At 45.1% G+C, this 22442-nt stretch overlaps 1 protein-coding gene across 3 annotated transcripts in view; it reads right to left on the bottom strand.

Moving 5' to 3' along the window:
- SLC35B3 (solute carrier family 35 member B3) overlaps window positions 1-22442 on the bottom strand; it is a 166286-nt gene that overhangs the window by 26321 nt on the left and 117523 nt on the right. For all 3 annotated transcript variants that reach the window (XM_029590635.1, XM_029590634.1, XM_029590633.1), the window contains 2 exons: window positions 12842-12934; window positions 4372-4483 (listed from right to left, as the gene is read on the bottom strand). In XM_029590635.1, the coding sequence (XP_029446495.1) occupies window positions 4372-4483; window positions 12842-12934 (205 nt within the window). The remainder of the gene's footprint in view (window positions 1-4371; window positions 4484-12841; window positions 12935-22442) is intronic.

Raw genomic sequence — 22442 nt, forward strand, 5'->3', positions numbered from 1 at the left:
GACCTGTCCGCCAGTAGGTCCATGCCTGGCGTCCCCCACTGATCCACAATTATCTGGAAAGCTGTGGGCGACAGCTGCCATTCCCCTGGGTTTAGGCTTTCTCTGCTGAGGAAGTCTGCCGTGGTGTTGTCCTTCCCGGCGATGTGGACGGCGGAGATGTCCTGGAGATTTGCTTCCGCCCAAGTCATCAGGGGAGTTATTTCTAGGGATACCTGTCGGCTTCTGGTTCCGCCCTGTCGGTTGATGTATGCCACTGTGGTGGCATTGTCTGACATCAGTCTGACCGTTCTGTTTCGAAGTCTGTGGGCAAATCGCAGGCATACTAGCCTGACTGCCCTTGCCTCTAGTCGGTTGATGTTCCACCCCGACTCTTCTCTGCTCCACCGCCCTTGGGCGGTGAGTTCTTCGCAGTGTGCTCCCCATCCGTTCAGGCTGGCATCTGTAGTGAGCAGGGTCCAGATTGGGGAGGACATTCTTGACCCCGGCTCATGTGGCCGGGCTGCAACCACCACCGTAGCTGATTCCGCACTCTGGCTGGTAGAGGTAGGTGTACGGTGTAGTTCTGTAATCGTGGGCTCCACCGAGATAAGAGGGCGCGTTGTAATGGTCTCATATGAGCCCGCGCCCATGGTACCATCTCCAGAGTGGATGCCATGAGGCCGAGTACCTGTAGGTAATCCCAAGCAGTGGGCCGGATGGAGCTCAGCAGGGCCTGCAGACGATTCCGGAGTTTGGATCTCCTCTTGGAGGTCAGGCTGACCTTGTCTTCCTGGGTGTCGAATTGCACTCCTAGGTATTCCAGCGACTGGGAAGGCTGTAGGGAACTCTTGTTTGTGTTGACTACCCAGCCTAGACTTTCCAGAAGAGATATAACTCTGTTGGTTGCCCGGTGGCTCTCCTCCAGTGACTTTGCCCTGATCAGCCAATCGTCCAGGTAGGGATGGATGAGAATTCCTTCCTTCCTGAGTGCTGCCGCCACTACTACTATGACCTTGGTGAAGATCCGCGGCGCGGTGGCTAACCCGAAGGGTAACGCTCGGAACTGGAAGTGTTGGCTCAGGACTTTGAAGCGTAAATAGCGCTGGTGATCCCGATGGATTGGGATATGCAAGTAGGCTTCCGACAGATCTAGGGAGGTGAGAAACTCCCCTGGCTGTACTGCATTCTTGACCGACCGCAGAGTTTCCATGCGAAAGCTGGGGACCCGTATGTGTCGGTTGGCTGACTTGAGGTCCAGGACGGGCCTGAAAGTGCCCTCCTTCTTGGGTACTATAAAATAAATGGAATAATGCCCAGAATTTATCTCCCCTGCAGGCACTGGGATTATGGCTTTTAGGGACAGGAGCCTCCGCAAGGTAACTTCTAGTGGCGCCTTCTTGAGGGGTGAACAAGGAGATTCCACAAACTTGTCCGGCGGGAGCCGAAGAAAATCCAGGTAATACCCTTCTCGGATGATGGCGAGGACCCACTGGTCTGAGGTAATCTCAACCCACCTGCGGTAGAAGAGGGTTAGCCTGCCCCCCTATGGCTGCTACCCCCGGATGGGTCGGCTGATTGTCATTGTGGGGTGCGGCCGGGACCAGAACCTGAGCCAGTTCTCTTGTTGTGCTTAGCCCAAAAGGGCTGGTTCCTGGCCTGAGAACGAGGTGCTTGGTAGCGAGCCCTGCAAGGGTTGAAGCGCTGAGAGTTTCTACCTCTAGATGGCCTAGAAAAAGAACGCTGGCTCCTCCTCGACCTGTCTTCTGGTAGACGGGGTAATGGAGAGGCACCCCATCTATTCGGCAGCGATCTCGAGAAACTGGCTAACAGTAGGGATCCCTTAAAGGGCATTCTTGTGAGGCGTGTCTTGGAGGAAGAGTCGGCCGCCCAATTACGTAGCCAATGCTGCCTCCTGGCTGCCACTGAGGATGACACTCCCTTGGCTGCCGTACGGACTAGGTTGGAGGCTGTGTCAGTGAGGAACGAGAGAGCTGATTCCATGTCTTCTCCCGGGGTGTTGTTCCTAGCTTGTGATAAACAGGAACGCGTCACCACGGTGCAGCAGGTCGCAATTTATAGGGACATGGCTGTCACCTCAAAGGCTTATTTCAAAATGGCGTCCATGCGCCGGTCATGTGTAACCTTGAGGGCCGCTCCCCTCTCCACCGGAATGGTGGTACGCTTCACAATTGCGCTAACTATGGCGTCTACCTTGGGGCACGCCAGCAGCTCGTTGGACGCCGGGTCCAGAGGGTACATGCCTGACAAGGCCTGCCCCCCTTTGAATGAGGCCTCCGGCGCATTCCATTCCAGATTGATTAGCTGCTGCGCTGCTTGTAGGAGGGGAAAATGGTGAGCCGTTTGGCGCAGGCCCTCTAACAGGGGGTTCATTTTAGGGTCCCCTGGGGTCCCCTGGCCTGGAATAGCCAGTTCTGATAGGCATTGTGAGACCAGGCCTGGAAGATCCTCTTTCCGAAAGAAGCGTCTCATGGTCCGATATGGTTCTATCTCCGAGGGAAGTTCTCCCTCCTCGGGGGGCTCCTCATCTTCCTCGGAGCAATCCGAATCCCCATAAGTGGGGCTTCCGGGTGGCGAGTGGCCGTGCCTAGGTCTCGAGGGTCCAGGGGCCGGATCATCCGGAACGGAGAGACCCATTCGAGGAGCAGACTGCATCTGGACAAAGGCGTGAATCCCCTTGAATAATTCCACCCAGGAAAGCAAAGCCGGATCAGGCCTTAGGGGCACCAGGTCTCTCGGGTTCCCTGGCTGCTCACCGCGGCCTGCTAAGTCCGGAGTGTTCCCTGAGGAACAGCTGGGCTGGGACCGGTCCTGGCCTGGAACTCCCATGGCCTCCTCACATTGGGCACATAGTGAGTCTGCTTCCTCGCTCTGTGTGGCTCTGAGGTTGCTTGCTGAGCAGAGGCTTAGAGCTCTCATGCCTGACTCTGGAGGTGCCGGCTCTGCGGACGTATGGGCTCTCTTATGCTCCATTTCGTCTATTATTTCCTCCCAACCGGAGTATGCGCCTTGTAATATGTGTCACCTACTAATATGCGCTTATCTTATGAATGTGCGCTCAACATGCGCTTAGCCGCATGCGCCTAGGAACGGGCGTCTTATGAACGTGCGCCTATGAACGGGCGTCTTATGAACGTGCGCCTATGAACGAGCGTCTTATGAACGTGCGCCTACCAACGTGCGCCTACGAACGTGCGCCTACCAATAGGCGTCTATGAACGGGCGTCTATAGGCCTGCGCCTATTGGCGTGCGCCTATCCTAGCAGCGTGCGCTTAGCAAGCATGCGCCTATCCGCGTGCGCTTAGCAACGTGCGCCTATCTCAGCGTGCGTACAGCAACGTGCGTCTAGGTGGCGAAGGCGAGTAGGCAGGCAAAATGGCGACCTCCTTGGCGGGCTGCCACGTAGGCAGGCCCCGCTAATCCTCACTTCCTCGGAGACCACAGTAAAGATGTACGCCTTACCTTGTCTTCGGCGCTTCCCGGCTACAACCCGGGCGGTCTCCGGCTGCGGGGGGAGAGGGTGAGTACCGTCACCGCCGCGCTCGAGGAAGTGCACCCGCTGCCTCTAGGCTGCGCCTGAACTCGTCTCGCTCGGGGGCCAAGTCCTCGCCGGGTCCGAGGCTGCCTCTATGCCACGCCAGAGCCCTTCTCACTCGGGGGCTAGGTCCCTGCCGCGAGTCGGCCACCTGACCGAGGCTCCTACCTCCAAGGGACCACGGAAGTCAGCTCGGGAAACTCAACTGGGGGAGGGACCGAATGGTATCACCGCAGGAGTGCGGGGCTCGTCTTCAGGTAGGTTTCTTCTATGAATTTAGTCGTTTAGAATTTGGAAACATGCTCAGCGAGCGTGAGGTAGCTCCAAACTGCTTTGGAGACGGAAATTACTGAATTGCTACACTTCCTGCGGGGGTATATGTACCCGTGCTGACGTCAGATCCGTCTCCAACTGCTAGCACGAGCACACTATACCCACTTGTTTTGAGTCCATCTGCTACACGCTAGGAAATACAATTTTGCTGGAGCCAGTTTAATTACCAGAAAGATTACAGTAACAGCAGCACTATGAAGACAATAATGAAGAATGTAGGTATTAGTAGGAATAGCAGCTCAGCATTATCTCTAGCATTATCTCTAGTTTGCAGTTTTCTTTATTGTAAATAAAGCACACTGTGCTCTAAACAAGGAAGCAGATCATGGAATTTTTAATGTCCCAAAGATTTGAATCTGCCACCCCATTAAAAACTGAGTGACAAAAGGTTAAATTATTATAATCGGTATCCGACTGCCAATGTGTTTGCAAAGGACCCTTAATTCTAGTCATCTTCATTTATCATACACACTTCTGTGCTTATTTATCACAATTTTGTTCCTACCTGTTACAGCGAGCAGTGCACCAAAGAGTTTAATCAAAGCCAGCACAAAGGAGATTCCAAAATATCCAGTGAGGGAAAAAAAGAATGCATAACCATAGGTCTGAATTGGATGCTGTAGAAACAAGTAAGTAGAATAACCATTCTGAAGAAAAACAAACAAGCCCTGAACTACAGCAGAGGCAGAATAAAGCAACAGATTTTAATAAATTGCTTGAGATCATAAGCAGCTGCTCAACAATGTTCTCATTCTTATTAAAATGTTAATTAAATGAGCCACAAAGCCATCTGACATCAAATTTAACAAAAGGCTTTCCAAACCTGCCCTGTTGACCTCATAACCTATTGGGTTTTCAGTATATCTACAATGAATGTGCATAAAGTAAATTTGCATCTACTAGAACCCAAGGTTATACAAATTTATTTCATGCATATTCTTAGAAAAGGTTTGGGAAGCCCTGATTTAGCCCCTTTGTAAATATATGAATTGATATAATCCAATTACATCTTAGGGTTGCCAACATTTCTATGGAGCAGGACCGGACAATTGTGGGGGAGGGGGGGGGGGGGGAGGGGGGAGTGGAGCCGGCCGGCCGCAGCCATCCCCCTTTTTTCCTTTTTAAAAATCAAGCATAGATTTTTTTCCTACGCAGATTCTTCCAGCCTGTCTTTGGAGCTCGGTTCCACTCTCCTCTTCCTCTGCAACTCCCAGGAGGACAGCGTGAAGTAGCAACAAGTGCGGCACAGCTATGGGAGAGGCAGAGGAGGAGGAGAGTCAAACCGAGCCCCGAAAACAGGCAGGTGGATTGGAGCGCTGCCAGGCTGCCACCACGGATTGGCCCCTGGCCTTGTCTGACCGGGTTTTACAGTGTCCGGTTACCCTTGTAACCGGACACTGTACAACAGGCTGCAAAACCGGGCTGTCCGGTCGAAAACCAGGAAGTTGGTCACCCTAATTGTACACTATGCAAAGGCAGCCAGATATTCCAGTCCAGGGCTGTTATTTGGCAATATAATAAGATCTTCAAAAGGAGAACATTTTCAAAGCAATGTACATAGATAAAAAGGGTTTTATATGTTTTAATTGGTTATCTGAAAATTGCACTCCCTGCATTCAGCTAACAGTCCTCATGTTGTTCCACACTTATGGACTTTTAGTCACATCAAGAGGAAGCATTCCCGGGGGTGTGTTTACATCGGGGAGGAAACGTACACAAATAGATGGTATTTTCAAATCTTCATATGCAGTTTATCCGCAAAAAACTACCCGCAGATAAAGCAGGTGCAAGCAACTGTGGGCAATTTGTAGTCAAGTTTCAAAGCAAAAATATACATATGCTTTCAACATTGAAAATATGCTCAATCTTTGCCCAATGAGAATGGACAGTTTGAAAAGTTTCCTCTTAATGGTCATCTAGTTATTAGGGGCAAATGCTCAATAGGAAGGGTTCCCTGGAAACTCATGATTGAATGCATTGTTTTTTTTTTGGCTCAGTAGTTTCTCCTTTCCCTTCCAGCTCAATTGGAACCAATGCTAGGATTCTGCCGCCATCGGCCTTCATTTACAGCTACCTGGGGATTCGCTCCCCCTTGCTATTTTAAAAAATTCACACTCCCACTCTAATCATTGTAGTAGTGGTCCTGTGGCAGGACCCCTCCCCTAGAATCCTGGCCACCAAATGTTAAGTTTAAAAATGAAAATGGTTCCTTCCCTCTCCTGCCAGTGGCTATGAATGATGCCTCTGCAGCATTCCCTGCCAACCCAGAGTATGGAAGATGCACCATCTCTCAGCTGTAGACCAACTGTTATTGGCTGCACTTGTAAACATGAAAACAATTGTGGCTAAATTCCTGATAGGGAATAAGGAATAAGGAATAATCTGGAAGTGCCGGAAATCAGCAAGTGTTGCTTACCTGTAACAGGTGTTCTCACAGGACAGCAGGATGTTAGTCCTCACATATGGGTGACATCACAGGATGGAGCCCTGTACGGAAAACTTTTCTGTCAAAGTTTCTACAAAGCTTTGACTGACACTGGCACACTGAGTGTACTGAGCATGCTCAGTCTGCAATTATGCCTGTGAACCACAGGTGTCTCCCTCAGTCTCGTCTTATAGCTAAAAGCGCAAGCAAAACTAAAATAAAAGTGAAAACGTATACAGACCCAACTCTGCAGGGTGGCGGGTGGGTTTTGTGAGGACTAACATCCTGCTGTCCTGTGAGAACACCTGTTACAGGTAAGCAACACTTGCTTTCTCACAGGACAAGCAGGATGGTAGTCCTCACATATGGGTGAGTACTGAGCTGAGGATGCCCGAGAGTGCACCAAATGCACCCAAGACGCGCAAAAGGCGCAATGACGGGGATGGAATTTGGAACAGAGGGCATCCTGAAACCCGTAACGGGTTGGTGGAAGGATGTTGGGTAGTTAAACCAAAAAGAATAAGAGTAGACGGACTGGCCAAACATGGAGCATGCCGGCTAGTCGTATCTAAGCAATAATGGGCTGCGAAGGTATGGAGAGAGCTCCAGGTTGCAGCCTGATAAATATGTACAAGCAGCAGCGGCCAAGGGGAAGCTATTGCGGCTGGGATGGACGCAACAGAGTGTGGTTACACACAGTGTTGTAGTGAAATGCCTGCTTGTTGGTAGGAAGAGAGATACAGTCAATTAGGAGGAACAGGTCTGTTTGCCCAGTGGAACTCGCAGGTTGACTCTTGTCACAGAAGGAAAGAGTTAGGTGGAATTCCTATAGAGTGTAGTGCGATCAAGATAGAATGCAAGTGCACTATTACTGTCCAAGGAGTGAAAAAACCCTCTCGCTTTGGTGAGAGAGAGGTGTTGGGAAAAATGGGCAGAGTATATTCTGAGTAAGGTGAGATGCAACGTCTACCTTAAGAAGGATATGAAGTTGAATACGTAAAACCACTCGGTCACGGAGGAACACAGGGTCTAATGAGTATGTAACAAGGTGTGTAACTCACAAGGTATGTAAACTCACTGATCCTGTTGGCCGAAATTACATTTATGAGGGAAAGAATTTCCCATGTCATACTGTGAAATGAGAGGAATGGAAAGGCTCAAACGGAGAATGTATGAGACTTATAAGCACGAAATATAGGTTCCATTCCGTGACTAGTAAAAATAGAGGCGGCTTGAGCAGTGGATAATCCATGGTGAGCTGACTCAGAAGGGGGTATACCGTTAATCAGGTATCCCCACTCCCAAACGATACACCAACTGGAACAGAGGTGTACCAATGTGGAGGATGTCTGGGGAGCAGAATCCGAGGGAGCAAGAGAAAAGAGTGGTGTAGAAAAAAGAAAAAGGGTAATACCCTTTTGTATGCGTCATGTGGTAAATCATGCCATTTTGAATGGTAGGATTTATGCATGGAAGGTTTTGTGACGCTACCAGTACTTAAGAACATCAGTGAGTCTACGATTTGTGACTGGACTGGTGAGAAGGCAAATTGGTTACTGGTGTGATAGATTGAGAAGTAAGGGAAGCATACTGGTCTCGGCCAGGACGTGGGTCTGAGGAACAGTGAACCCCGTCCCGGTTCAGTATTAGAAGAGTGCTGGCCTTGAGAGGCAGCGGAAGAGACACATTTAAGAGGCCCTTGATGGAAGAAAGGTGTCTATGGGAACGCATTGGAAACATGTGTAGGGAGTAGAATCTGTGCACCGTATGGTTTGATTCGGATGCAGAGGGCAAGTTCGGTTGACCTCAGCACCAGAAAATTTTTCTCGCCACACATGTAGTCCGAGACCATTCGAGAGGATGGAACCTATATGGAGAAGATCTGTTAGTGCGTTCAGTAAGTCTCTTAGATAAGTGGCCCGAGGATGCGTAGAGTGAGCAAGGGCCAAGGGTAGAGCTGCGCAGCTTCCTTGCAGAGCAGCTAAGATGTTGTGCGTGCTTGTGTGTTGGAAAGCACATTGTCCCTATGTTGTCTGTCTATATGCACAAAGATTTGTTGCAGAGGCAGTATTGGAAGGCATAAGGGTATAACTCATGGCTACAAGCTCCAGGAAGTTTATGTGAAACTGTGCCTGGAGTGGAATAGACGCATATTGTGTTAAGAAGATTTTAGGTCAAACTTACAACCCTGAGTAAATACGAGCATGAGCAGGATCAGACTAGGATTTTGGTTCTAGATCTGCAATATAGATGAGGGACAAAAGCGGTTGAACAGCTGAGACCCACTGATAATGGAATTTCACTGAATCTAACCCATAGCAGTTTTGGATCTATGAGGATAGTGCATAGTGAAAAAACTCCATAGCCCGACAATGAAAAATTGAGGGGCTGAGGTTATGGAATATGCGTGCAGGGACATGTAGGAATTTATTAGAATGTCTGCGCGGTTGCTGGACAGGAAGGTCATTGTGACTGTGGTGTCCAGATGTGTTATATAAGGGATTTATGGCAGTGACAGTAATCCCAGATAGTAAATTTTTAGTAAATTTATAGGGTGGTTATGCAGCTGTCTATGCAAGGAAATCGTGAATGATGTTGCACTCCGTAGAGAAACAGCAGTCACCGATAGTGATTCAATGAAATACCCCAGTTGCTGAAGCTGGTGCAACCGGCAGAGCTTGGGATTGTAATATTGTTGACTCACCATGAAGTACATAGAAAGATTAGAGGTGATGTACTTACTGCGATATGGAAGCATGGTGACGAGAGATACCATTTTACCTGTACCTTCTGAAGAAAGTTGGTATTTCTGAGGTCCAGGATGGGCGGAGACTAACTACTTTCTGTTGAAAGAAAGAATAGTGTAATTAAAACTCTCCAACCCCCCTTCCCCCCCCTGCACTTTGTAGCGTCTGGGGGAGTGTACGGGGAACCTTGGTACAAAGTGGGGTGGCTGTTCTGATATCCGGCCAGTTGGGAGACCAGGAGGTGTCCAACTGGAAGGGCTGATGTAATCTGGATATCATGTAACCTCCCATGGGAGCGTGAGCGGTAAAGTCTTACCCGCATTTCTGTGTGCTGTACAAGGAGACCGAGACCTGTTGTCAGGCTTCGAGGTGGACTTGCATTTGAGGTAGTATTTGCTGGATCTCGTATTTAGCAGATCAGCGAATGCATCTGAACTTTGGTTCTGAATTAGGAACCAGAAGCCAGAGTATTAATCAGTACAGAGCCCCGGTTGCTGAACATGGGAGGATGTCCTGATGCAATCCCAAAGAGAGGTTCTCTTGGTATTGTGGCTGACATAGCTAGCATAGCGACATGTGACACTAATACGGTTCTTGAAAGGTACGTGACCTAGAACTTTTTGAACCATGTGGCCCAAATTAGAGAACACATCTCAATGGGAATGCCGCAGAAGCGGGTACTTACCATCCGACGTGGATCGCCGAAGGACGAGCCGGTGAAGATTGCTGGATTTCAGGAGTTAGAGTAGCCGCCTGTTGGATGTAGACACCCGTCTCAACTCTGATGCCTGGGTATGGTGGCGCAGGTATAGAGGAGACAGGCTGAGCGTGGCTGGCGCTACCACAGTAATTTTGTGGAGGGCCACAATCCCGCACCGATGTCGGTGGGGCACGCCTCGGGAACAGGGGAGCCAATTAACAGCTCGTGAACCCGGCCCTTGTCGCAGTGGCTCTATGTCTCGTGACGCCAGTGCAGAATTCTTCGGAACTCATTCTGGTGTTTCTGAAGCACCAAGGACTGCCAGTACTGTGCGGAACAGTGGCGATGGCAGTGGTGATGTTGCTCGGCCCAGGCGTTCTCCAGCATCGAGAAGGATAGCACCGATGTGCTGGATGGCGTTGGTGGCGGACGGTCACTGTGTCGATAACTATGCATGCCACAGTGCTCGGCCTGGTCTTTCCCCAGCATCGAGATGGATGCCTTCGCTGTCTTGGATGGCGACTGATGATGGACTGTCAGCATGCCTGCAGTGCTCCCTGCACTATGTAGTGTCGTAGGCTAATATAGGGCTTTAATAAGAACCCAAAGCATGGCGCACTGTGTTTAGGCGAGGGTGTTACGTGGAGGTGCTATGTCGGTATTGACGATGTTGATGGCGGCCGAAGCGGCCTCGAGGGTATTGTCAAAAATATATATGAAAAAACGTCTTTGACCCGGGCAGAGCACGGATGACAGTGATGGAAGCACTGACGGCATAGGCTTAAGTATCTATGGAAACAATGTGGCATCGAATAATCGAAAAAACATCGTTGGCATCGGAAAAATGATACCGGCATAGACGGAGTCGATGACTGCATCGATAGGAGCGTCAAAGACACCGATGGAAATGATGTGGGCGTCGAGGGCATTGATGTATGGAGGCGGGCACCGACGGCATCGGTGGCATGGCCATCGACGGCATGGCCACAGACATCGATTGGATCGACTCAGGCACCAATGGCATAGATCCACCGGTGGAATCGACCCTGGCATCAATGCCATGGACAATGGCATCAATAGAAATGTCCTGGGCATCGATGGAAGTGCCCTGTGTGACGATGGCATCAACCCGGGCATGGATGGCACCGACACAAAAGTGTGGGTCGATGGCATCCATCCGGGTGATGATGGCACCGATGAAACCCAAGGAAAAATCAGTGCCATGGATGAAAAACATGGATGGCACTGATAGAACGATGCACGAACCGATGGTATCAGTGTTTCGGGGGGGGGGGGGGGGGGGGAGTGGTGTACCGATGGCAACGAAGAATCCAGGACGGTCTAAAAAGGGGTACCGATGGTAGCGATGGGGACATCGACTGCACGAGGGTACCAAAGAAATCTAAGGACCTGGATTCGACAGGGGCCCTGGCGGAAACAAAACCGTGGAATTCCCTGTCCCACTAGCACTAATAACCAGGCAGAGTGTCACAGAGGGACACTCGCAGGCTATGTGTGGCTAACAAACATAGGAAGTGGGAAGGCCACAGTCGGTCGGCAGGCCAGGTAGGTGACAGGTACTGACCGAAAAAACAGGGCATAGTACTCACCGAGCGTCGAATAAACGTACGTGAAGGGAGCCTCGTGCAGGGAAAAGTGTTTGTGAAGTAAAAGTTTAAGTGTTTCCATGTGGAAAAAGTTAGAATTTCTCACAGAGCTCCTAACCGCTATGCTTACTGCAGAGCGGAAAAAAGAAGACCGAGGGAGACTCCTGTGGTTCACAGGGATAATTGCAGGCTGAGCATGCTCAGTGCACTCAGTGTGCCAGTGTCAGTCAAAGCTTTGTAGAAACTTTGACAGAAAAATTTTTCCGTACAGGGCTCCATCCTGCGATGTCACCCACATGTGAGGACTACCATCCTGCTTGTCCTGTGAGAATTGATTATACAGTATAATCTTTGTTTATACAAAGGATAGAAATCTCGTAAAGAATAAAGAGGAAACAAGACCTTTCCAAAAGATTCTAACACCATTTATATTTTCAGGTAAAGCTTTCGGGGGAGGGGGAGAATTAATCCCAGAAAATGATTATCAGAAGGTGCTACAACAAAAAAAATTCATTCTGGAGATCATTTATTTTATTTATTTATTTATTTATTATTTTTATATACCGCCATTCATCTCAATTGAGATATCACACCGGTTTACATTCAGGTACTGTAGGTATTTCTCTATCCCCAGAGGGCTTACAATCTAAGTTTTTGTACCTGAGGCAATGGAGGGTAAAGTGACTTGCCCAAGGTCACAAGGAGTGACAGCAAGACAGTGACAGATCAAAACAAAGGGGATAGCATGGCTGTACATTTAAAGCCGCAGTGCTTCCTAATTAGTAAGAACAAGTGCTCAGTTGTGAGGCTTTGGTGCTAACTAGATCATCACTGTAATAATTTGAATGGATGAAGTCAGACTCCCAAAGTACCATTTATGCGACAGCTTCAAGCAAGGCAAATCAAAGTGTAGCAGCAAGTTCTCACATGCTGGATTAGTAATTTTAACCATATGTGCTTCTATAATGGATTAAATGATGCTTTCATTTTGCATGGTCCTACAAGTCTCTTTATTCACTACAAATTTAACGTTTACAAATCCTAGGAGACATTGCTACTTTAATAAATGTTTTCTACTGGGGATAATTGGATAATGGTTGTGCTCCAGCCATCAGCAACACTTCACTATTAACCATTTTCTATTAGTGAGTATCCAGACAATGAACCCCAAGGGGACAAGATCTTATTTTCTTTTCTGCCTAAATTTGCTTTAGGCTCAGTCAAGTCCCCAAGCTGAGCAGAGGAAAAGTGACATTCTAAGTTAAGAAAGCAGAGAAGAGAATAATGGACTATACAATGTCATCATCATCACCAGATCTTTGGTAGCCAACATGATCAACAAGACACAAAAAATATGTAATCAAGTCTCCAAGTTTCTTTCTAAGTTTAGCACCTTTCCAAAAAGGCTTACTCCCTACCAACAGGTTTTCATGACAGAGTACTCATACATGTGCATGCAATGAAATAGTAATATATGAATTAAGATTAATTTTTACCTTTGAACAAAAGGCTACTGCAGGGTTTATGCCACTGGTGGAAATCAATCCAAACAAAATGTACAAAAAACCTATTGAATAGGAATACAAAACCTGGAATAAATAAAATAAAAAAAGCATTACATAGACATACAAATACAACAACAAACAAGTTGGGAAAATGCTTACTCATCTCAAGGCATTGAGGCATGTTTCTGCCACTGTTTCTGTTCTGCTTTCCATGCTCTTATTCACAGAAATATCTCTCGATTTTTTGGTCCACGTATCAGAGTTCTCTCACATGCCATTGGACTTTCTTTTGTTTATACAGTATTTTTTTTTTTTAAATTTTATTTTATTTTTCAGCATTCTATTGTTGACTTCCTTTTGAGAAGCAACGTGTTAGATTAGAGTAGCTATTTTAAGCCTGGACTATAAAGGCTGTTGCCTAATAACGAATATATTTCTACATCAAATGCGCGAGTTAGGAGGTTACTATATGCAGCAATGTCTAAATACAAGATGTGAACAGGTAAATTGTTTTAGCTATAATTTATAAACCTGAATTCTCCTAGTCTTGCTGAAGGAGGGCAAGGCAGATATGTGGCTACAGACAGATAGTTTGGGAAGGTTTTTCCCCTCAAAGTCACTTTAATAATTAATGAAATATGCTTAAAAATAATAACGGTCTCCTAGCTATAGCATGGGGCTGCTTTAACTGTTACAGAATAAGAGATCTAGGCTTTACTTATTCATAAGAGCTGATGGAGCTCTGCAACTACATCTGAAGTTACTCACTATGAAGACAATTTTCAAAGCAAACTGGCTATCTGTAAATGGTCCCCCCTCAATCTTATTAAAAGCACACATGGTCTTCTGTAGCACGTGCACTTTTAGCCAGACTGCACGGAGGAACTTCTCAGAGGCAGGTTTAGGTCAAGAAAGGAGAATAACGTGTAGACTGATTTTCAAATCTATGCACATTATTTTCTATTGAAATTTCACACACACAAAAAGGGAGAGAACACACAATTTTCCTTGAAAAATAAGGTACGAGGTCCATGGGTACAAAGTACCTGCAGACTTTGCACCTAGGCAGGAAGTAAAAAATTTGACACCTTAAACAGTTACATTCCTAAAAATGCAAAACTACTTCACAATCAAATTCCTGCTCAGAGCAACTGAGTTCCTTGAAAAACAGTTGCTATTCATCTTATGTGATAGACAGATGAGCATGGAAGACCGTGCATATTCAGTAGAGAGCCCTTCCCTTGAAACTGAAGCCTTTTAATTTACCAAAACAATAGTTTAGCATCTTCATATGGAAAACAATTTAATTCTTTTTAAACTTTAGGTAGCTGTTTATGGTTGTCTGTTGGTTTACAGTGTATTGGATGTGAAAGATCAACAGGACAGGACTGTAAATTATCTCCCTAGCACCAGGAATATTAAATTTGACTATAATACAAACTATTGTGAAGGGTCTTCGGCATTAGAAGTTCTAGTCAATTAAATACAGTAAAATCAAATCTATGAGGTTGAGTCAATACAGAGTAAGCCAGAGAGTGGTTCAGTTACCAAGGTAAGTTTACTCAGATATCCTGCGGCACGGAATATACTTGTGTAATTGTAGGTCCATGATTTTCCAACTAGACTTACCCGGCTGAGCTTATTTGGCTTAGTGCCGAACGCTGGCACTACCTGAATACATTTCACTTACGGCCACAGGACACCCCCCTGTCCTGCTCTTTTTAACCTGGCTGACCTTCTACCGGTGAGAGGGATAGGAAATTTAAAACTTGGTTTGTCTGGGTAACTCAGAATATATCTGACAAATACTTTTGAACATCAACCACTATGAAGAGACACTTTCTAAAAAGGTTAACCTTTTAATGGTTTAAGTTAACCAAGACAAAAGTGGGGACAACCTGGTCCCTCTCAAACATTTAAAAATCTGCATTTATGTGGTCTGAGGAATCTAGGCCATTTGAATAGAAATCTTTTTAATTTTTTTCCCCAACTAGGATATGTTCAAATATTAAATTCATATATGGTTACCTTTTTCTTACTTTGACTGTTTTCACATTCAGCAACTTAGATTTGTAGCAGATACAGAAACATAGAAATATGTGGCAGAAAAAGACCATATGGCCCATCCAGTCTGCCCATCCATCCAATTAACTTAGCATTATAATTCTCATCTCTTCCTTAGAGATCCCCTGTAATTATCCCATGCTTTTTTGAATTCAGATACTGTTTTTGTCTCTACCATCTCCACTGGGAGACTGTTCCATGCATTCATAACCCTCTCTTTAAAGAAATATTTCCTAGATTACTCTTGAATCTATCCTCTTTCACCCTTATCTCATGACCCTGCATTCTACAGCCTCCTTTCCACTGAAAAAGGCTCACCTCCTATGAAGGCAAACCTTTGAGATATTTGAATGTCTTTATCATATCTCCCCTATCTTGCCTTTCCTCTAGGGTGTACATGTTTAGATCTTTAAGCCCATCCCCATATGCTTTAGAATGAAGACCACTGACAAGTTTAGTAGCCACCCTCTGGACAAGACTCCATCTTTTTTTATATCCTTTTGAAAGTGCGGTCTCCAGAACTGTATACAGTTTTCCAAGTGAGATCTCACTAGGGATCTATATAGGGGCAATATCACCATTTATCTGCTGACCATTCCTCTCCCTATGCAGCCAAGCATCTTTCTGAATTTATCAACTTGCTTGGACATCTTAAGATCATCAGATACAATTATCCCCCACATCTCACTCTTCCTTTGTGCTTAGAAGAATTTCACCTCCAATGCGGTACATTTTTCCTTGGGTTTTTGCATCCTAAATGCATTTCTCTGCATTTTTTAGCATTAAATCTTAACTGACAGACCTTAGATCATTCCTTGAGCTTCGCTAGATCCTGCCTCATGTTTTTCTACTCCTCTGTGGACAGCAGGATAATCAGCCACTCAAGTGACTAATTCAATGCAGAATGTTTCTTTAGAAACCTATCGAAAAGGCAAGGAGTGCTGACTTGCCTGGACATTGGCCACACTGAACAGATGGTCCCAAGGATGTTCCCGCCCCCCAACATTATCAAAGGCTTGCCAGGACCATAAAAGGGCAGCACTTGCAGTGTGCCCCTTATCACCAATTCTGGTTTGCAATTTTCTTGGAATCTGGCCTTGAAGTTCCTATTCCTTCATCCCAAACAATGCTGGACTCATTTATGTTATCCCAGGTAATTCAGGGTCAAGAGGAACTTGGGGCTTCTGCTCCTGCTCCCGGTGAAACTGTGATCTCACTTAGTCTGTGGAGAGGCAGACCAATCAGGGCTATCTCCCCTAGCTATATGGGTGCTGGGGCTGGTTTAGAGGGTGTTCATGCCTAGTCTTCCTCTTCCTTTCCAGGCGGTGAGCTCCCATCAGCAGGAACAATTTCATCTGTTCCTGCTGGAGTAGTTATAGAGGTTAAAGTAGTTAGTACTATGATTTCTAAGCCTACTGTTGTTATTCTGGACTCTCTATGGATTATGGAAGTCACCTCGGAGAAAACAGTTTCATCTAAAATTGATGCCATGTTTGGTTCACTGGGGGACCTGAAGAAAACAGGACAAATCAAAAGCATTGTCAAGTTAAAAGTAAAACATTTTTAAGACAGGCTAAGAGAATTTGATATGAAGTTGGCCGTAGAGGCAAAAACTCATAACTTTTTAAAATACATCCAAAGTAGAAAACCTGCAATTATCCCCCAGATCTCACTCTTCCTTTGTGCTTAGAAGAATTTCACCTCCAATGCGGTACATTTTTCCTTGGGTGTTTGCATCCTAAATGCATTTCTCTGCATTTTTTAGCATTAAATCTTAACTGACAGACCTTAGATCATTCCTTGAGCTTCGCTAGATCCTGCCTCATGTTTTTCTACTCCTTCTCTGTGGACAGCAGGATAATCAGCCACTCAAGTGACTAATTCAATGCAGAATGTTTCTTTAGAAACCTATCGAAAAGGCAAGGAGTGCTGACTTGCCTGGACATTGGCCACACTGAACAGATGGTCCCAAGGATGTTCCCGCCCCCCAACATTAGAGAGACAGAGAGGTTAGTGGCTCTTAGGGAAGATATGGCCAATGTGGATGTTTTGGATACGGTTTTCAAGGGTGATGATTCGGATGAATCATCACCCTTACATAATACATCACCCTTACATAATACATCATAATACCCTTACATAATACATCACCCTTACATAATACATCACCCTTACATAATTCCCCACTAGGAATGTTACTCTACGAATGTTACACTGATATCCTGGTATGAACGCCTCTTGCCTATCGATTTTGTACTGCGCACCAACTGTGTATATAGTTATTGTTATAGTTCAAGTACTTATCATATACCCATGGCTTCTAACCGTGGTTGTGTGTTTTATGTAAGGGCTCCTCCCAAACATTTGTTATATGTTACCTAGCTCACTATATTCTGTTTTATGTAAGGGCTCCGCCCAATGGCTTGTGTTTGCTGTAAACCGACGCGATGTGCAAACGGTCATCGGTATAAAAGAAACGTTAAATAAATAAATAAATAAATAAATGAACTGAACCAAATCACAGTGAACCTGGAAGATTTAGTAGGCCAGACTGACAAACTAAAGAGTAGCAAAATCACCTGGACCGGATAGCATGACCGGATGGGTATATATCCCATGTTCTGAAAGAACTCAAAAATGAAATTTCAGGCCTGTTAGTAAAAATTTGTAACCTATCATTAACATCATCCATTGTACCTGAAAACCGGAGGGTAGCCAAAATAACCATGAAATTTAAAAAGGGCTCCAGGGGTGATCTGGGAAACTAAAGACCGTGAGCCTGAGTTTAGAGCCGGGAAAAATTGTGGAAATTATTCTAAACAACAAAAATCACAGAACATATAGAAAGACATCGTTTAATGGAACACAATCAGCATGGATTGACCCAAGGGAAATCTTGCCTCAAAAATCTGCTACATTGTTTTGAAGGTGTTAATAAGATGAACCAGTAGATATGGCATATTTGGATTTTCAGAAATCATTTGACCAAGTTCCTCATGAGAGGCTTCTAAGAAAACTAAAAAGTTATGGGATAGGAGGCAATGTCCTTTTGTGGATCACAAACTGGTTAAAAGACAGGAAACAGAGTAGGATTAAATGGTCTGTTTTCTCAGTGGAAAAAAGTAAACAGAGTGCCTCAGGGATCTGTACTTGGACTGGTGTTTTTCAATATATTTATAAATGATCTAGAAAGGGATACGATGAGTGAGGTGATCAAATTTGCAGATAACACAAAATTATTCAGAGTAGTTGAATCACATGCGGATTGTGATAAATTGCAGGAGGACCTTGTGACACTGGAAGCTCAGGTGTCCAAATGGAAAATGAAATTTAATGTGGACAAGGGCAAGGTGATGCATATAGGGAAAAATAACCCATGCTGTAGTTACACAATGTTAAGTTCCATATTAGGAGTTACCACCCAGGAAAAAACCTAGGCATCAAAGCATTTAACATTGTCAGCTCAGTGTGCTGCAGTGGTCAAAAAAGCAAACAATGTTAGTAATTATTAGGAAGGGAAAGGTGAATAAAATGGAGAATGTCATAGTGCCTCTGAATCGCTCAATGGTGAGACTGCACCTAGACTACCGTGTGCAATTCTGTTCGCCGAATCTCAGAAAAGATATAGTTGCCCTGGAGAATGTATAGAGAAGGGTGAGAAAAATGATAAAGGACATTGAATGGCTTTTCTATGAGGAATGGCAAAAGAGGTTAGGGCTGTTCAGCTTAGATAAGAGTCGACTGAGGGGAATATGATAAAGGTGTATAAAATCATGAGAGGACTAGAATGAGTAAATGTGAATCTGTTATTTACTCTTTCAGATAAAAGAAGGACTAAGGGGCGCTCTATGAAGTTAGCAAGTAGCACATTTAAAACAAATTTGAGAAAATTCTTTTTCACTCAATGCACAATTAAGCTCTGGAATTCGTTGCCAGAGGATGTGGTTAGGGCATTTAGTGTAGCTTGGTTTAAAAAAGGTTTGGATAAGTTTGTGGAGGAGAAGCTGACTTAGGGAATAGCTACTGCTATTACTGGCATTAGTGGCATGGGATCTATTTAATGCTTGGATTCTTGCTAGGTACTTGTAACCTGGATTGGCCACTGGTGGAAACAGAATGCTGAGCTTGATGGACCCTTGGTCTGATTCAGTTTGGCAACTTCTTATATTCTTTCCGTGAAGGTTGAAAAACATTCTCAAAAGATCGCTGAAATGGTTGGTAAACAGAGAAATTCAAGGAAACCGTGAATCTTTGCAAAATTCTCATGTTGCATTAAGGATAATCAAATTTTACAATGTAAGATAGAGAATATGGGAAATCAATTGCGAAAATGTAATCTTGGGTTTCTCAACTTTCCTAAGCGCCCCCTATGGAATCACTGAATAAATTCTATTTAGATTTTTTCAAAGTTTCTAAAAAACTTATGCTATCAATTGTTAAATTGTATTATTTACCCTCCTATGTTACATCTGCAACCTCAGCTGAATTTACCATCTTGTGAATTAGATCTCTCTCATTTTTTGGAGCAATCTAGCTCTGAAGGTCTGAACAGAGCTATTCTTAGTTACTTATGCTTATGAAAAAGATAAGGACTGGACCTTAAGACTTTATTTTTGTCTTAGGGACAGGACTTTTCTTGGCAAAACTTTCTCTCTTTCCTGATGTTTTGAAATAAACTCAGAAGCAAAAGGATTTTTTGAGTTAAGAGTTATTGCCATTGGAGGTAGTACTATTTTGTAAAAATGTTCATGTAATTGCTGTATTGAATATAAAAAGATATAGTTATGTTTATGTTAGATTCTTTTCTTGGTAATCAAGATTCTCTGAATTTGACCAGTCCATAAAGATCTACGAAGATCTTAAACAGTTTTTCAGAATATTTACTTTACTTATTTTCTTTTTGTCCACTGTTAACTGGCACCAATGTTCCTTGTACCGCCCCTGAACGAATGTTGAAGTTTCATTGTAAACCAATATGATTTGTATTTTTACAGGAATGTCGGTATAGAAAAAAATAAAAACAAATAAATAAAATAAATATTATGGACTAAATTAGCAGCTTCTATAATGGTGATTTTCTTGTTCTTGATATTATTGTTAAAATTATTGTAATTATTCATAGCTGTATTTTTCTTAAAATCTATTTTTGATTCTATTTAGTTTGAAAAGCTATAAATTGAGAAATTACTACTTACCTGAATTTCCTTTCCTTAAAGTGGATAGACGGATTCAGGACCAGGGGGTTATGCACCTCTATAGGAGATAGAGATGGAGCAAACTGACATCACAGTATATATATTCCTCCAGTGACATCAGCTTGCCAGTATAATCTTCAAAAGCAACTGTGGACAGACTAGCAAAAAACGATTAAAAACAGACAACCAATTCGGTACTTAACCAACAAGAAACACTGAACTCAGGCGAGAACTTATGTATACTAGTCTAGGGACTGGATGAACACTTACCAGTAATCCCCTGGAACACATAGCCACATAATCATTCAGCAACCCAGGATGGGAAGCTGAATCCATCTATCCACTTTAAGGAAAAGGAAATTATCAGGTAAGTAGTAATTTCTCATTTCCTATCATGCGGATAGATGGATTCAGGACCAGTGGGATGTCCCCAAGGTACTCCCAAATAGGGTGGGAGGCTGCCCGTGTTCCAGGAAACACTGCACGTGCAAAGACTGCATCCTCCTGGGCCTGCACATCCAGATGATAATACCTGGAAAAGGTGTGTAAGGAGGACCACAGTGCAGCTTGGCAAATGTTGACAGGAGACAACCATCTAACATCCGCCCATGACACTGCCTGAGCCCTAGTGGAACGAGCCCTAATCTGAGTAGGCAACGGCTTTTCAGCATCCACATATGCGACCGTGTCCATCTCCTTAATCCAGTGAGCTACTGTAGCCTGCGAAGCTGGTTCGCCCTATTTTCTGCCACCACAAAGGACAAATAAACCTTTCAGAAAGGTTTAGAAACTTCCAGATACCTCACTACATGTCTCTTGACATCCAAGTGACGCAATAGGCGATATTCTTCCACATCTCTTTCCTTATCCAAGGACAGCAAGGAAGTGGACTGATTCAAGTGAAAATGCGAGACCACTTTAGGCAAGAATAAAGGAACAGTATGCAGCTGTATCGCTCCTGGAATCACCCGAAGTAACGGCTCCCAGCAAGACAAGGCCTGCAGCTCAGAAATTCAACGTGCAGAGCACATTGCCACCAGAAACAATATTTTCAAGATCAATAACTGCAAGGAAAGGCTACGCAGCAGTCGAAACATAGGTCCCACTAAGGGTTAAGACTCCACAAAGGAACTGGTAACCGCAAAAGGAGCCACATCAGGATGATACAAAAAGGATTCACCATTCACCTGGCCCCTGAAACAAGCAAGAGCCGTTACCTCAAGGAATTAAGGGCCAACCCTTTATTTAACCCATCTTGCAAAAATTCCAAAATGAGCGGGATCTTAAGTGAACGAGGATGAACACTTCGATCCTCACACCAAGCCTCAAACACTCGCCAAACCTGCACATAGGCTAAGGAAGTGGAGAACTTTCAAGCCTGTAGCAAGGTGGCAATCACAGCAGAATAATATCCACGCTTCAACAAGCAAGCCCTCTCAAGGGCCATACTGTAAGACAAAACAGAGTCAGGTGTTTGTGAAGGACAAATACCTGCTGCAACAGATTCCTATTTAGCGGAAGACGAAGGGGGGTCTCTACTAGGAGTCTTCGCAGATCTGCATACCATGGTCTTCTGGGCTAATCTGGTAACACCAGGAGCACCATCCCCCTGTGGCCTTTGATCCTTCAAACTGTTCTGCTCAACATGGGCCATGGGGGGAAAGGCAACAGCAGCTTGTCTTCTGGCCAGACCTGCATGAGAGCATCGATACCCAAGGACTTTGGATCTCTCCTGCAACTGAAGAATCGAGGAACTTTCACACTGCAAGAATTCGCCAGTAGGTCTATAAATGGAAGGCTCCAGAGATCCACTAGCAGCTGGAAAACCTTGTTTGACAGTACCCATTCTCTTGGGTTCAGACTCTTCCTGCTGAGAAAGTCTGCTCTTGCATTGTCTTTTCCCGCAATGTGTGATGCCAAAATCACCTGAAGATGCATTTCCGCCCATTCCATAAGGTCTATCTCCTGTGGTACCTGCTGGCTCTTGGTTCCTCCCTGCCAATTGATGTAAGCCACCGTCATTGCATTGTCCAATCTTTGGACCACTCAACCTGGCAGTCTGCTGCTGAACTGCAAGCATGCCAGCCAGATCGCCCCGGCTTCCAGCTGACTGATGTTCCAGAGAGACTCCTCTGTATTCCAGTGTCCATGTGTCATTAGTTCCTGACTGAGCTGCCCAACCTTGGAGGCTCACATCTGTTAAGTACCAGCCAGTCTGGCAATGTCAGGGAAACTCCCTTTCTCAGATGATCTGCTTGCAACCACCACTGGAGGTGAGAGCAGACTTCCATTGGCAGGTGGGGCCGAACTGAATAGTCCCGAGACTGTGGGTT

The sequence above is a fragment of the Rhinatrema bivittatum genome, chromosome 2 (genome assembly GCF_901001135.1).
Source record: "Rhinatrema bivittatum chromosome 2, aRhiBiv1.1, whole genome shotgun sequence".
Lineage (NCBI taxonomy): Eukaryota > Metazoa > Chordata > Amphibia > Gymnophiona > Rhinatrematidae > Rhinatrema > Rhinatrema bivittatum.